The following is an 18,356-nucleotide window of genomic DNA, read 5'->3' as shown; positions in this document are numbered from 1 at the left end:
TGTCTATAGCAAAATCTCACAATGACATCGCTTATGTCTATCTACCGGCTAATCCTCCTCCTAAACTCTCAGCTAGCACATCATCCATGCCTAAGCAGAGCTCTGGGTATCCCTGCTCACAAGAAAATTTCTTGCTGCCCTAACCTCAGCCTTGCTCAAGATTCTGTTTCCACCCCTTGCAGCACTCAGTCATGTGAGGCATCACATATCTGATCTCAATACCATCTTAGCTCATCAATTAGGGATGCAGATCCCTAATTTCTGCCTTTTGTTCCATATGCTGCATGTAGCAGTGCACAGGCATTTCAGAGAGGCACTGAGCTATGCTCCTCTAAAACATGACATTGTGTCCTCTGCCCCTACTTAAAACTGAAAGATACAGGGGTTTGGTGTCATTTCCATTCGAGGCTATGGATAAAACAGTTAGGGACCTTAAGTGACACTGAGCCTCTAGCATTAAAATAGGAAACTCTCATGACATCAAACCTTTACATTGAAGAACAGCCAGTATTTATGCAGCAGCACTTTTGGGAGGATGCTTCGAGAAAAAAGTACTTGCCACATGAAACTTCATGACTCTGCCTTTATACAACAGTTATATACAATTTCCACTAAAGAAAACCTGCTTCAGAACAGTATAATAGGATCTGTGCTATCTTCCATTTGTAGCATTAGCCAAATATATTACAAATTGCAGAGGAAAAATGAATAGAGTGAAAATTAAAGCAGAGGGCGAATGAAAAATAAGACAAACAAACAATACTTTACTGACTTCTACAGGTAGTAGAAATTATTCTGAATTTTAATTGACAGGATAGAAATAGAAATAGCAATAGCAAACTATTCTTGTATATAAAATTAAGCAAGAATAGCTAGGCCATTACTATGCAAATATATGTCATTAGGTAGTTAACAATTGCATTTTTGCAGATGCCAATGGACTTGAATGACAATTATTATTCAAAATTATAAGCAGCTTTTCACTGTATCTTTTTTTAGAAAAACAAGATCATGCAATAATTTGTTTCAAGCATTTCCCTTTGTCCTGTTTTGACACTATTTTGATTTTGTATAATAAAATATGTTTCTATGGTATAATAAATTATATTTTCAACAAATATCACTCTAGATTAAGAGTTGTCATGTTCACCGTGTCTCTTCTTATATTTTCAAATCTATTTATACTCACATGTATAACGCTCATAATACACAAAAATGACCCAGGAGTCAGTAGTGATACACAGATTCTATTTGGCTTTAAAAAAGGAAAGGAACATAAAAGATACTGGAGAAATCTTTATATCTATTCCTGTTACTTTTACTTAAGCAAAAAAAATTAAGAAAGTTGCCATGTCAATCTATCTTCTGGTTTCAGTAACATAAACCTACTAAACAGTTAAAAGAACAGTCATGTTTTCTAATTTATTTTTTATCAGTACTGATTTAAAGACAGACCTTTATCCAGATTTTTGGTCCTAATCAACAGGCTTTCTATAACATTGGAAAAATAAAGAACTGCTTTCAAGCACAAGCAGTGTTTTTAATATGAAATGTAATAAAGTTATGAAGAACTTAAATGATGCATTTATTGTTAAAAGCAGTAAATTGTGCTAGAACAAAGAGAATCTCCCTCCTAAGCCCACATGTTATATACCTAGTCCTTCTCAAAATATCCTGGTCTAAATATGAGTATCATAAATACCTCATGAATAAAAGGCATGCAATTATCCAAATGTAATATATTCTGGATTCATCTTTCCAGTAGCCACAAGGAGAACTCTCAACACCACAGCATTACATAAATGAGAAACTTCATACTCTGGAAAGTGATTAAAACTATAAAGTCAAAAGGAATTTCCTGATGCATCTTAGTGAAAATTTATTTTCCATCCTCATGGATTCCTCAAAATACCTTATTTTCTACAGCAACCTATGTTTCTGTGTATTTCTAATTGGAACCCACCAATGACATTACCATTGGATTCTCAGGTGACACCTGTTGTAAGTCTGTGACAGGCATAAGGTCTTGATGGACAGTAGCTGCCTTGTTACATTTTGAATAATTTACAGATGTTTTGACAAAAATCAGGTAGTTTGTTTATATAGTTGATACTATCATGATAAATTAAGCACACAGATCCACTTCTTTCAGAGCTACAGGGCAAGAATTTTCAAAAGCTTTGAACCACTGACAATGCTTAACATGTCTTTTGGACTATCATTTAACCTCGTTGTTGAATTCTTCAAAAATAATGTGGAGCTGACAGAAATCCACAGCCTTAACTTTCCACAATCTTCTAGACTGCTAATGGTTTGCAGTGTCACATCTGAAAAACAGCTTTTAACATAGAGCTACTAAAAGTCATCACATATGGCTGCAAGACTGGTCAAGTCTGCCTTTGCCACATTTGCAAGCAGTAAATCTGCAACTTAACGCTTAGGTCATCCACAAAAGGCCAACTGGCTCAGGTTGTAACCATCTATTACTTCATTTAAATAAAATTTTAAGCTATGAGAAGTTGCTCATCTGGAATTAAATTTGATTTTTGATTTGTTTTAATGATTCAATGAGAATTCATAATATTGGAAGAAGAATAATTCTAATAGTACTACTTGCTACCTTAAACAGCTATAATTACCAATACCTACAACATCTGTGTAGCTGTGCAAGACTGCAGACATAAACTGAACACCTCACGTACTCATAATTAATGAGAAGATATTAAACTGGTGTTTCTAGTCTACATAAATTCATTGTGAACACCTCAGTATACATATACAGACAAACTACTATATAAATACAAGCATGCATGCAAAAATTAGAATACTGCAAAGAAACATTGCACACAAACATTTAGAAGGCTCCCTAATCGAAGACTTATGGGGTTTTATATACATGACTTGTTATAGCATCCATTTCCAGCAATTTCCTCAGCTGTTCATAAAGGCAGCTGACAAGGTAAATGCTGAAAGTCAAACAAATTTGACCAGAAAATACAGAGGAAAATAGTACATACATATCATTTGACAATAACATGAAACATCTGGTATAAAACACTTCTTGAAGCTTATCTTTTACACAGCACATCAATACAGTATTTTCAATTAAAGTAAGATACAAAATTTCATTTCTACAGGCATAACATTATATTAACTATTATATCCTTAAAGTTGAAAAAGCAGTTAATATGTAAAGGAAGAGCATAAATAAATGATGAGGCAGAACATAAAAATAGTGCACCATCACTGAACTAGTTTGTGATTTTGTTAAAGAAACCACACATACAAGTGGGCCCTAATTGTGCAAAAACTGCAAAAGCAAACTATCCAAAACCTAAATTCTTCACTTAATCAGCTGACAGGGAAATAACATTTAAAATCATCAGTCATAATTCAGCTATCCTGCCATGCCACTTTACCTTCTATATTTGTGTATTTTTGTTCATACATGTGCACACATATAAATATAGAAGCAATATATACACATATATATATGCAGATAAGCTACACCAGGTGATGGAAGACAAACAACCTGTACAGTTACAGAGGCACAAAAACTCAGGCTGAAGTAAACTCTTCAAGCTCTAAAATGAAAATCTAGAAAAAAACACCCAATCTAGATGAAGAACACATTTTAACAAATCCTGTAACTTCTCAGAGTTATTTGTCCAAAGCATGCTATAAACACTGTTCCACACAGGAAAAAATATTAGGATAAGCTTAATTTTCAAGGTACTAAGTTCCAGAGAGACCTCTGAAGAAAATACTGTTTTATTAAATCTTATCTCAAGACTTGGCTATAAAAGCACTGTCAACAGCCCCAGTAACTAAGCTTATTAAACTTTTATCTTCACACGGCTTCTGCAGCCAAATAACAGCTGGAAAACTGATAATAAAGAAATTTAATCCATCATTTTTACAGATGAAATTAATACCTGTCAAGTTCACTGCTGACAATTTAATATAATAGATTTAAATTAACTACTCTATTTCTTTTTTAGTTTAAGATAGCTCAGAAAAACAAGATGACACTTCTTAGTACTGCAAAGTTCAAGTCAATTATTGTTCATAGAGAACAATTACAGACAAAGTGAATGCCTTATGTGCAACATACATCACAGAACCAGCTTGGACTATGTAAGTTCGAATATAATTTGTTTCTGATCTGAGACAACAAAAATCTTGATTTAAAAGAGTAAAGTATTAAAAATATGTGCAAGGTGATACTTAGAAATTATTCCAAAATTTTTAAAAACACCTCAGAATTATTTCTAATGAACTAAATGCGAACCAGTGGTGTAAGACAACATTTTAATTAAGAACATAAATTCTAATTAATAAAGCAATCTTGATCTCCAGAAAACTGCACAGTAACCACCCAATGCATAGACTAATTAAAAATGTTACAACTACAAATGGCTGTATTCTGCACATTCATTTAATTTTAAAAGATAAAAGGTAAAAGCTTGTGACAGGTATATCAGATGCAGTTGAGACAATACTGCAAAAGCAGAAGAGAACACAATCCAGCCAAACCTAAAAAACAAGCTGAAAATGAGAAGAGTAAAAGCTCAGAAACTAACAGTGTACTTGAAAAAGCACTTTCTTCAAAAGGTTAAAAAAACTGAACTGAAACAAGCACAAAATGGGCAGTTCAAAATCACCACTCAGTGCATCAACAAGAATAGATGGTTTGTATAAAGATGTTCATTGTTATTTTTCATCCACGCTTTTCATCCCAGTAGTGAGATTTCTAGTATGTTAATTCCGAAGAGGCTTATTGTATCTCTACTGGTTTGCTGTTACTATCTTAAGTTGAGTTGTTGCTAATTTTGTACAATTACTACTACTGCATTCACTTTGTGATGTTGTGGTGAGGCTTTCAATGCCATATAGCACTTCAAAAATCCAAGTTCTTTGCAACAGACTTGGTATCTTTGGTCACTAGAAAAGCTGTTCCTTGCATAGTGAAACCACTTCTTGCAAAGCCATGACGTCTCCTCAGTATTTATGGACTGACACCTTGAACCTCAATGCCTGCACAAACAGCAGGCAATGAGAAGCACAGAACGGTGTCAGAACTTCCATGGAACAGCCAGTTTTTGCTGTGAACTGAAAACACCAAGCTCAGTGAGAAAATGAACTTTCAAGGAATCACAGAATAAGCTGAGCTGGAAGGGAAACCCATGGATGGTCAAGTCCAACTCCTAGAGTTTCCCTGAATACCAGAGCTAGCGAAAGAAAAGTTAAAACAGATAGTCATGTCAGACTTACACAGAAAACTCTCAAAAGCAGTGGGAAAACAGGAATTATTGTCTTAAGAAGGAAGAGAGGTTTCAGAAGATAATAGAATGCCAAAGGCACTCCAAGTTAAAACTGTCATAAACAGACAAAACGGCAAAGGACCAAAGTGCACTGAATGGAACCAGGACTGAAACTTAGATACCTGTGACTGAAGACAAGTAGAGTAACAGAGTCCTGAAGGTCAGGAAGAAAAGCCATGCAGGAAAGTAAGGTGCAGAGAGAGAATACAGGAGTCCTGATGAAACAACACCAAGGGCAAAGAAAACACAGGACTTCTTTTGAAGGTTTAAGTAATAGCAAAGAGAATCACTTATAAGAAAAGAATAACAAGAAAATGTTGGAGAAATAAAAGAGGTGAATAGTCTGGGCAATGTGGCAAAAGAAGAGTTTTATGGCTGCAGTTTGAGGAAGAATCTCCTTCAAAAGCTTTCAAGGACTTCAGCAAAAACTCTTCTAATTGATAATACAAGAAATTTATGGGATTTTTTTCTCAAGTGAATTTCAGAACAAAAAAACAAGAAAGAAAAAAAAGAAAAGATAGGAAAGGCTAAGGTTCTGACAAACTCATAACAGCAAAAATATTTAAGAGGTGATGGGGACAAAGGAAAAAACATGAGGTCATCTCCTGGTAACCAAGCTAATGAGATAAACCAGCAAAAGGTCAGTAACAGCAGGAGACAAAATGGATGCAAATTTATGTCAAAGTTAAAACCAGTTAACTCCCTAGGATACTAACTTAAACAAGTGAACCTTGACAAAGAGAGCAGCAGTTCAATACATTAGATAAATGAATTTAACATGAAATCAAAATTTACACATGATATGTTTCAGAGGAATAACCAAAACCTTAAAAATACTATGTTATTTCTCAAAACTCCTAAAAATACTGTTATTTCTCAAACCATAACATGACAAGGGTGTCATGTTGTTGTCATAAATTTTTAAGATAAATACAGTATGATATGCATTGTCCTAAACTGGTGGTGGGAGGAAAAGGGAAAAAGCAGAAGAATGGTGAGGAGGATGGTAGATTACTCAAGTGATCTTGCAGCTGGGATTGCCTAGGCCTGGAGATTACAGTATGGGAAAACCCATATACTATGCCCACTGCTGTTTATCCTTTGTCTGTTTTGAGAAATAGAATCTCGTGTGTTGAGCTAACGTAGGTGTTCACATAGACTTGGAGGCACTCTCATGGACAAGCCTGGGATCCCTGTCCTGCAAGAGATCAAAGCTCAGAGATCATAAAAAGCCCAGGGAGATCCCAGCACAGTGGTACAATACGTGGGCCCCTGGTAGATGGGTGCAAACAGCAGCCCCACTGCCCCTTAGGATGGACTGAGCCTGGCAGTGCCTGCGCTGCCCCTCATGTGTCTCTGCTTCCAAGACACTGCTTCAGGATCCTCCAGTGAGTGAGGTAATGAAAAAAAGAACTCTTTGCATTTCAGCCTGGTTTTGGGGTTGTTCTGGCTACGTGCCTGTGTTGGCTCACACAGCTGGCCAGCAATGTAATGTTTCAATTTATTATAAAAATGATGCCAACACATGCAGTCTTCAGTCACTGTCTTTACTGATCTCCCAAGGCTCTCCACTGGCTGTCTCAGAAAGGTGCTACCTGAACCCCAGAACTTGTTGCCATTAGATGCCCTTCTCACAGGGCTGGAAAATGTGAATTTTTTTTCAGCTCTGTAGCTGAAATAATGCTTTTGATTGATGTGGCCCACTAGTGATTGTCTGAAAAAAGACAGCTGTAATAACACTGAAGGAATGATAATTTTCAGTCACTTAGCCTTCATCTAGTCTTCAAGTGAAGAGTATCCTGGAAGAGAAATGCTGGAAAAATACTCCACCTGCAACTGACCATAGAATCATATTTTCTGACAAATGGTGCACAGTTTTTTCTTTCTGTATTTAAAGAATCTTTGGTATATTAAGAGGTAGAAATAAAATTCAGAAAGTGCAAATTAGTCCAAGAAGATCTTTTTAGATTATATCAGAACATAGCAAAATCAAAGTATGACACAAAAACAAATATTCACCAATATCAAGCATGGAAGGACAGTCCCAGAAAAGCAGACTTAACAGCACTAGAGGTTCTCACTTAAAGCCATCTTAGGAGGTAGGATCTGCCAGAGTAAACTTCTAACAGATTTCTACATTTTTAGCAATCCTACCAAATGAGCACACTGATTTTAAAAGTACTTGAAGACCTTTGGGACATTTTTTGATCTTACTTCTTTAGTAATGTCAGGAAGTTTCTGTAACAAAAACCCCAGAAAACTCAGTAGGGCAAGCCATCTATCAAACTTCCTCAAGTTAAACAAAAGGAGAATTGTGCTATAAGACAAATGTTATTGTTTCAGTTGCATTTGGTAATTCAAAGTGAAGCCTACAAATGAGATATCTCATTAGTCTGAGCAGATGGATCAAAACTAAAGACTGAATCACCAACTCATAATTTCCCAGCAGCCAGGAAGAGCTTGAAGTCTTGCAGAGGATGAATGTTGAAAAATCAACATAAAAAGCTTCTCTCCATCTGTCAAAACACATGCCTATAGAATGCAACTACTCCTACCAGCCTTAGCCTTGAAAAAATGAAAACATACATACATCTAATAAAAACACATGGATGTATAACTGTAGTCAAACTTCACACTGCAACCCATAATACGACAGTGACACATCAGCATGAATTCCACAAGAGTAAACTATTTAGTTCTGGTATGGTAGAATTCTCTGAGAATGAGTTAACAGAACAGTAGACAAACAATGTTGAATTTAATTCATTAAGACATTCCAAAGACTCTGGTCAAGAATCTTAAAAGAGACAACATTGTGAAAGCTTGATGGCCACAAGAAGATCTACATTAACTCAAGCAACTTTAGAAGAGGGAAAGTGTTTTTCTCTGGTTCTGGTATTTCTTTCTTGCACTTCATGTAAAACAGAACAGAGAGGTTTTTGGCTCTCTGGAGTACTGCTAATGAAATCTGTGTCTGTCACACATCACTGCCTGAATAGATATAAAATCTCAACCATGTCCCGAAAGTCATACAGGTACACAACAGCTATGGAAATTTTTTCTTACGTATTTGGGGGCAAGAGATGAATACATCTTTTTAAGAAATATATTTAGAAGCAACCACAGCTTTGTAAAAAAGCTTATGAAATTTGCACATACATAATGTTAATAAATACAAGTTTTATGGATAACACAAGCTAAGAAAGGTAACAGAGCATGATGATAACAGCCTATGGTGAGCAGGGACATGAGGTAATGGGTTTTTTGGAAACTTAGAAAATCAAAGGGCATTCTCAAAATTGTGCAAAGACACTGAAGAAAACTTTTCTAGTGTAACATTCATCATATTAGCTTATAATATTCATCTTCCACTATGGAGCAGGCACCTCAATGTAGATATATCTACATGAGGTTTTTTTTTTCCCACTTTTTAAACATCTGCAGTTACTCTAAGGATTAGACAGATCATTTGTCATAGCACACTCATTAAAAGGAAAATTCTAACTTTTCATGTGGTACAGTACTACATACTATAATTAGACAATGAGCTGATGTGTTTGATTCTGCATTGTCAAAGCCTGTATAATGCTACTTGTATATCATTCATTTCAGGCTATGATATTTTGTTTAATAAATATCAAGACAATATAAATTAAATACTCTGAAGAAAAGTCCAGTGTAACTGGTTGCTAATTAGATGTTCTAAACAAGAGTTCTGCAACATAGCAGAATGAACATTTTCAAACAAAGAAAATTTACAATCATTTGAATCAAATTAACCAAAAGTATTCTGAAATCAAATCAACATTTATATAGCAAGGGAAACCATACTTCTGCTTTGTCCAAAATTATACTTATATGGCTGTTGGTTTGAAATACAATTTTCAGAAACTGAGATCAGCAAGTGTTCTCTGCTGAAACTGTAACATCAAGTAGACTACGGTTCTTCTCTTGACCTTACAACTGTAGCTCATGCCTTAAAACAAAATACTCATGTATTCAGCTGCTAGCACAAGAACTAAAACTATTCTCAAGAAAAGCTACAAAAACATCTCCTAGAACTGAACAACTTACTGTACTTGAATTTTTCAAATAATATCATATATGTTTGCAGTCAGTTCTTCCCTCAGTGCGATGAAAAGAGAGGGGAAGAAAGGTGCAGTAAATATGCCACAACAGCATACAGACTCCCTGCTGAGAATCCAAGATACATTACTTAGACACTACTGATTTAAAGACTCTGCCACTTCCACTTCAGCAAGTGAAAATACACAAAATCAAAACAAGACACGAAAGATAAGAAACTAAACATACTTCAGTGTTAGGAATTTGGTAATGTATGTGCATAATTGACAATGAAGAGAAAACAAACTAAAGCTCCCTTGGTACTGCTAAAAAAAATTTCATTAACAGTCTTCACTCAGGAAAATAACAGTATTTGCATAAGTAATCTTCATGAAAGTTTTCTGAATGTAACAACAGTAACTGATATCAACAAGAGAAGTGGAAGAATGGAGCTAAAGCAAGGTGGTGGGGGGCAGGAGAACTAAGAGGCTGTTGCTGAAGTATGTTTTCCTTTCCCAAGTCATAAACCAACTGTTCATTTTTCAAAAATCACAATGAATTTTTTTGTGGAAAGGGAAAAATGTGCAATTCTTAGTGTGACTGTATGGGACAGTTTCCCTCATTTATATATAGGTTATTTACCCAAAAGCCTCTTCAAGCATCATAGAGCACTAGCATTTGTTCCTGCTCTGAAGAGGTGCCACACCTGCTTTATGTGCAAAGCTCTAACAAAAATGAGACATTGTGTGGGAGTGATTCAGGACCATAATCATAACAGAACGAGAAACTATTCAGGCAAAGGAGTTAGGCCCATATTCTTAGAGGAGGGAACGTCAGACTTGAAAATTCACTGCAGAAACCTCTATTGTAAAGCAAAATGAATAATTATTTACTTTAAAAGAAAACAAAACACAAACCCCAGGATATTTCAAATGACTTATGCTGAGTTCCTTACACACCATGTCTTGAACACTCATAATTGTCATCCGTCATTTCCAACACAAAAGACTAGAATTTGAAAGACATAGGAAAGGCTAAGAATAACAATTAGGTGCTTGATTTTTGATTTTTTTAATCTTTAAGTGTACCTGTTGTAAGGTCTCTAAAGTACTGACCTACTTTGCTTTGCAATTTTTAAAAAAGTGACATAAATACACATTAATAACTTTATGGATATATAAAGTACCAGGAATTTTGGCCTCTGTTAGAAGGTAACACTATTTAGTCAGTTTAGATTTTCTTGCATGCTATTTCTATGAAGTGTTTGTAGGGTTAGAGGCTACCTCTGAAGTGACGTATCATAAAAAAAAAATTCTTAATGTATCACTATGATAATCAAAATGCAATTCTTTATATATATACTAAATGGAAACTAAACTAAAAAATAAATACCTGGTGTCCAGCCATTATTTGCTTCAGCACACTTTCATAACATACTTCATCCATATGATTCAGCTGCTGCACCTGAAAAACAGTCCATGTTAAAATAATCTCTGTCTTTATGGATTATCTACTATGTATCAAGCAATTTAGAGTGATCCATGGAAGACAAATCTGATTATGCAATTAAATTTACAATACATCAATTCCCATTCCTAACAACAGCATTTTGCTATTAAATTCAGAAATAAAACATGAAAATACATAGATAAAATGTGAGTAAGGGCAGTTAATAGAAAATTTGTTATGTGACTTTGCTGGTGTTTTTTAATGACCAAAGAGAAGTAACCCGGTTCTTTAATTTATCTGTTTCATATTAAGGAACCTTACTTCTACAAGATATTGAGGAGAAAACCATTTAATATATCTTATCTAGAATTAAGGCCTTCTATTTGCTATATAAAAATAGTTTTTACATGGCATAAATATATATTTTTTTATCTCCAGGAAATTACTGATAGTTTTTTTGCCATAGAGAACAGATATTTCTTCATAGTTGGGTAATGCACAGAGAACATTGCGAGTAGCATGTAAAGAGTTTCCAATTATAGATAAATAAAATGTTTAAGAAAGATTCCAGTCAAAATATAGAGTATTCTTTAACCCACTCTTATTTTTTTCTGTGTCTTTAATGTATTCCAATATAAATAGCATGTATTTACTTGAATGCACCTCAGTATTAAGATTGTGACAAATCGAAATAAATAAAGTCCAAAATCATAGCAATCATTCCATTCTTCATTTGTGCATTCATGTCTTATAACCAAATTGTTTTGGCACAAAGAGACATTCTACAAAAGCAAAGCACGTACAACTTTCAAAATGGAAATTTAATACTTGGATTTACCTAGAATAGATGAAAGTTGAAAAACACAGCTTTAAAACAGCTTTAGAGAAAAAAGAGAACATTCATATTTGAAACTGTAAAAGTATAATAATAAAAAGATGAGAAAATATGGGCATGTGTGCTAGAGACAAGCACCCAGTCTAACCATTCTTAAAATGAGAAGTTAGCATTTTACCAAATACGTTTTTTCAAATAATAGCAAGTGAAAATCATTAAGGAGAAACATACAAGAGCAGTGCATAAAGACACATGGACAGTATGTGTATATATATATATATACATACTACAAACTTAATTTCACGTATTCTTTGCGTTTATACCTAAAGAGAAAAACAAACGCGCATAAAGAAAAAAGACTGATATTAAAGAAAAATACCTGACATTAACAGACCTTGACTGAAGAAGCCAAACCTTAGTCTTGGTGCCATATGCTCCAAGAATTTCAACATACAGAGTTTTGAGAGCTTTCCTGGATAACTTCTATGCATAATAAATACATCATGCTGTCCCTGTAGCTTCTTTACAGTTTGCACGTGACTCTGTAAATTGCTAATCAGCTCCAAATTTTCGGCAAGTTTTTTTTGGATGCAGGATTTTAGAAAACTGTGGCAAAGCATCTACCTAAAGTAACTAACAACCTTCTATCTCCTTGCAACTCATTAGTGTGTATATAGACACAGCACTGACTGCACTTGATGATGGTCTGCAATAACTGATTTTGATCCTGTGCCTTCTTACATTGCCTTCCTCCTCTCATAAAGACCACAAGGATGTTGATAATGGCAATAATTAGGCAGCTTTAGTATTAGTATTATCCTGAATGGAAACCTTTTTCAAAGAGGCTTAGTACTTTTATTTTTTGCTTGCAGTAAAGTGTGTTATCTTGATTGTAAAATATATTCTGCTGTGTGAAATTGTAATGACAATCTTCTGAAAAACAAAAGAACTCCTGGCTGTGGTATTACCAAAACAGTCTGCCAGGTATTTCAGAATAACAATTACTTGCGCATATTTCCTCATCTCCTTATGCTTCTTTAAAAAATTACTGTTTTTTTAATAATTTCATATTTTACAAGATTTATATATATCTTTGATTTTTTAAATCCCAAATGCATTCTAAAGTGACTATGAATAAAGGGAGTATTTTCTCTTTTCTTACTATATAGTGGAAATAAACTAAATATTAAAATCAAGTAGCAGTGAAAGATTAATTAAAAGTAACAGCAAGTAAGAGTAAAGGTATTAAAAGCAATTAATGAAGGTTAAAATATGCAAATCACGGTAAGCACCATATGGTAAACTATTCTTGTCCGTATAGATTTGAAACATCTCCCTACAGTTGTAAAATAAGTTCCTCTCCCGCACTGCAGATGAAATGACTGCTTCAATAACCTAGCAAGAAAGGCAATGTCCATTTTTACAAAAACTAAAATATGTGCTATGATTGAAAAAACTACAAAACTGACTTTTGATTGAAAATGTCTTGATTTCTATTAATTTACACCACAGGTGAACAATATTTTTCCAAAAGTTAAACTGCATAAATTTTAATTAGAAGTTAACGAGATGCATGGGAAATCTATGGGAAGTGTTTGTATAAAGTCCTGTATTTAAAGAACTATAATTTACATGTCAAGTGTCACTGCACTAGAGATTTTTGATAAGAATATTATATATGACCATCGTCTTAATACTTCCCAAAACGACCAATAGCACAATGAGTAAAGAAGCTTATTTAGGGATACTTTAAATACAGTTTCTATCCAATATGTACATATGATAATTAATGGCTTAGCATGCTAAGGTTTCATCAGTAACTTTAATAGTAATGTGCGTCACGTATATATATATATATATATATATATATATATATATATATATATTTCTCCAGATTAAAAAAATTAGTATTTTTCTTATAACATTCCTCAGGCATCCTTACAGCCAAACAAGATGCACCACATGGAAATCTGAAATGAGAGAGGCAGAATACTCAGCTGCTAAAGTGATTCTACCGTTGAGGGTGATGATTTCTTCCTCACCAAGCAAAATTTAGTAGTGAAGCAGAGGCAATGCAAAGCTAAATATGATTGTATCAAACTCCAACAACGCCTACTTACAGGTTTGGTAAACTGAGGAAAGAAGATTCTTAAAGCACCTTTCAATTATGTATATCTTTATAGAAAAGAAAATATACTGCAAAAAACACCTGTAGCATAATAAACCAGTACCCCATACACATACATATATGAAGCATGATCAAAACAAACAGCAACCACAAACAGCAACCCTTTCTTTGGCATTCATGATTCTTCACCTTATTGGTTGTCTTGATTCCTATAAAGGTTTGTCCCAGAGGTACGGGTCGGAAACGGCCATCAAAATAGAATAATCCAATGTAGGGATTGACGTGCAGAAATGTAGCAACATCAAGGTAATTGGGTAATGTAGCTGAAAGGCCCAAAATCCTAATCATGCTTTGTGTAGATTCAACCTATTAAAAAAGCAGAAAAACTGTAAATTTTCCAAGTGTTGTAAGCCAAAGAATCGAGAACAGAGTTTTAAAACATCCCTTGTAAAACATTAATGTCAAAGAAACAGTTAGTACTTTCCATAAAAGGTGAACAATAGATGTGAGTTAGTGATTATCCTGTATTGAAGAAACCAGTGCATTCTGCAATTCCATCAAATCTTGCTTATTCATCTTTCTATTTTATTGTACTTTTGCCCTCCAAAAGGCTAGCTAGTCTTTAACTGACATGGAGGAACAATAGCAGAAAACTGGCTTTGTTAAGAAGGGATAGCCCAATTTATAGGCAAAACTGTGACACGATTTGGTGTCTTTTCTTCCTCAGTCAAAATCTGACCACTATTCTGGAAAGAAAAAAGAATCTAATTTGTGTCATTCCTCCATCCTGGGTTTTTGCTTCTACTACACTCTTAGACAATGTATTCTAGTTCTCTGTAAGTGGCATTTCCTTCTTATTTCTTCTTCTTTTTTCTAAATCTTTAATTCCTCAGATGTTTGGTTTACATGCCTTCTCACTGAATAAGGGACAGAAATGGTGATTTACAACTAAATGTTCTGTTCCACACAAAAGCCTGCATATTATATGTATTTTCAGATAATTTTCAAAAAGAATGAAAGCACACAGAAGACCTGAATGAACAAAGTACACAAGAATTTTCCCATTTCATTCTGGAACATTAGGAGTTGCGTAGGCTGGCTCACAACTAGCATAACTATTTAAAACCAGAGTTCACAGTAATTTTATTACAAAGGCTTTTTAGACACTGTAACTGAAGCCATATACGAGGTTCTCAACTAGTCTCAAATGGGTCAGTGTCTCAAGATGAGTAAGGCTGGTAAATTCTACCTGGCTAAATCCTATTCAAAAAATACGAGGTTTTACTTCGAATACAGATTTTGATTTACTCAGGTGTTTTGAATTCAAGTGAAAGGAATGCAATTAAAACAGTTAAATTAAAAGTTTTCAAAATAGATGATTAAAAAGTGAATGGAGAGGATTCTCAAGGAAGACAACACCACACCATAATCCAGATCTGAAGAATAGGAAGCATACCAAAATGTAAAACTAAATCTCAAAAGGAACCAAACACCGCAGACAAGCAGACAAAGTAAACCACTACGTTGCCTGGTAATGGACATTTCTGTGGCAAAAATTTGGACACTAAAACTGTGTCTGCAAACAACTAAATGACACAGAAAACCTGCAGACCTACCCTTCTGCACTTGCACAAGAGCAGTTTTCCAAAGGAAAGCCCCATGTACAACAAAATCTGATATGTAAACGCAAACTGGGACAAATTAGAGATTTCATTTTCTGAAATCTACAGGAAACAAAAGCAGTGCTCAAGAGCACAAAAAGCTTTATTACTTCTTACACATCTTTTTGTGGCTGGATTATGTGATAACCTAAGGGCTACAGTCATCATCAACCACACGTTTTGAGGTGTTTGAGGTTTGGGAGTTTTTTGAGAGGTGGGGGAGGTGCACAGAGTGGGTTGTTTTCTTTTTGGTCTATTTGGGTTTTTTTGGTTTTGGCTTGGTTCCCTGGAGTAGCACATCCTTCTGCACAGACCTTAGTGTCAGCACGGCTGTTTCTCACCTTTTTCCCCTCACAACTGCTGCACAGTGTTTTTACTCTTTCTTAAGCGTGCTTTACCAGAGGTGCCACCACCTTGTCTGTGGGGCTCAGTCATGCCCTGTGCTGGACTGGTCAGAGCCCGCTGTCAGTGGCCATGTCTGGCGTGGGGCAGCCACAGACATCCCTCACCAAGGCCACATTGCACCCCCACAGCCAGCACCTGGGCATCTGTGGTGCAAAAGTTTTATCTTACTTAGTGTTTATACACTTCTTTATTTTCAAGCTTGAATCCCTGAGCACAATTACCACTTGCTGATATATGTGTCCCATAGTTTGTTTGCAATTGCTTGATAATAAGTACAGCAATCTCAAAGTGTACCTGAGCTCCCATCTGGAAAACATTACTCGATTTTGCTAAATTCAGTAACAATTTTTTTTTCAAATCTCCTAAGAGCCTGAAAGCACTAGTTTGAAAGTATGCTCGGTTTCAGCTGAAGGCAAGAAAGCATTTCAAGTATTCAAACAATTAACAACAACTCCGCTTAATAACCACGGACATATGTATTTTTACAGCACCTAAGTGTAAGGTGTTTTTTCAAAGATTTTGTTTAAAATAAAAACAGTGGCTAGAGAATAGTTACAGTTTACTGAGAGTTGCCATTTTTGAAAGCTTAGTAAAACAAAGAAGCCACTTAAAGTCACTGACCCAGCAGTTGACCCTGGAGCTAAGGAACTTATTGAAAACCTTGAATTAACACTCCACATGACAACTGCAGCAGAGACCTAACGCAAGCAAGTAATTAAGATTACTAATATATATGTATAGCACATTTTTTAAACCCCTTCCACTAGACCAGGTTGTTCAGGGCTCCAGCACTTCAAGGGATATGGCATCCACAACTCTGGGCAACCTATTCCAGTGCCTCACCAGCCTCACAGTCAATAATGTCTTCCTAATATCCAAACTAAACCTACTCTCAGTTTAAAGCCATTCCCCCTTGTCATATCACTACATGCCCTGTAAAAAGCCTCTCTTCAGCTTTCTCTTAAGTGCCCATCAGGTACTGAAAGGTAGTAAGATGACCCAGATGCCTTCATTTCTCCAGGCTGAACACTCTCACTTCTCTAAGCCTTTCCCCAAAAGGAAAGTACTCCATCCCTCTAATCATCTTATTAAAATAATTCCATCAATTTCCGTAAGTTCTTTTGAGGCCATCCAAACAAAAAAAGTGTCTATTTTTTTACCATCTACTTTTATATTTGTTTACCAAAAATATAAATAATTTATATACATATATAAAATAATCAAGATGTAAAAACAGGTACACTTACACTAAAATAAATCCTTCCCATTATTTTATGTTCAGATCAAATTCAAACTGTAAACTAAATACCCATGTGTTTAGTTTATGCATATCATCACATGCTTATAGAGAATGAGGGGTTTTTATTGTTTTAATTTTACATGGCATTATAAAAACCGCAGTGACTAAAACTGTGCTAAACTTAAAAAACCCAAGGCTACCTGAATAGGCAACCATATCATATGATTTATTTTTCGCATTTTCTCTGTGATTATAATTCAGTTTCAATTTATTTTATATTTAGATTATAATTCTATGTATCTATTATTCATCTATAGAAACTCGATTTTCCATAATGGTTTTTAGAAATCTAACACATTTTTGTAACAGAGTTCTCTGCATACATTTTTCAGCTACTTCTCTGACTTTGCCTTGAAGAGCAAGCACTAACATCTTTTGCTCTCAGGTGCTTCTAAAGAACAGTAAGCCTTGAAAGCGTGCATATGCCTTTTGTAAAGTCAGACCATCCAAAAATTAGTATTTTTCAAGTACTGAATCACTTATTATTTGATCCTAGAAGTCCCAGCTAGCAATTATGCTTTCATATACAAGACACCAAGAGCCTACAGTCTTTTACTGAAATGGCAGTAGAAATTACTGATAAGACATTTAGGATGACAAAGTTTGCTGTTTACATTGCATATTGGCGGCTGGTGGTAGGCAGTTAAGTGCCTTTTCTTCACTACTGAAACAAAACCTCTAACATTTCATTCTTTAAATGTGTTTAATTATCCCAATAAAATAATTAGCAGCATTTGAAACTTACAAGGCTTTCCTTGACAACCTGAACTGACACATCATTTGCACATCAGGTTCTTTAAAAGCCTTACTATGTTTTATTGATTTGATGTTACATTGGAAGTAAGAAATAAAATTGCCATTGCTATATTTAACTGACATATATAATTAGTATATCTAATTCAGAAACATTCATGATGGCATGCAGAGAATTGACAGCATGTCCACCAGACACATTCACAGAACACAATTACCACACCATGAAATTCCATGTATGCAGAAAAAATAATCAGAAGATAGCTATCCAGTATTGATTTCCACACAAGCATCATCTGCGTTTACGCTGCAAATCATAAAGGATCAGGTATGGGAAGTGCCTCTCTGGATTGTAAATTGATCACAGCAGGATCATTTTCTTCCTAATAGGTTTTAAGATTTGCATATCATCTCGTTACATTACAGACGCCACTTG

The 18,356-nt window shown here is 34.9% G+C and overlaps 1 protein-coding gene across 4 annotated transcripts in view; it reads right to left on the bottom strand.

Moving 5' to 3' along the window:
- The window catches only part of ASCC3 (activating signal cointegrator 1 complex subunit 3), a 253,611-nt gene that overhangs the window by 132,153 nt on the left and 103,102 nt on the right, over positions 1 to 18,356 (bottom strand). For all 4 annotated transcript variants that reach the window (XM_082276623.1, XM_082276626.1, XM_082276624.1 and 1 more), the window contains exons 12-13: positions 13,991 to 14,167; positions 10,782 to 10,853 (exon numbers count right to left, since the gene is read on the bottom strand). In XM_082276623.1, the coding sequence (XP_082132749.1) occupies positions 10,782 to 10,853; positions 13,991 to 14,167 (249 nt within the window). The remainder of the gene's footprint in view (positions 1 to 10,781; positions 10,854 to 13,990; positions 14,168 to 18,356) is intronic.

This window comes from Coloeus monedula, assembly GCF_965178545.1.
Source record: "Coloeus monedula genome assembly, chromosome: 2".
NCBI lineage: Eukaryota > Metazoa > Chordata > Aves > Passeriformes > Corvidae > Coloeus > Coloeus monedula.
This window is presented reverse-complemented; position numbering and strand designations above follow the sequence as displayed.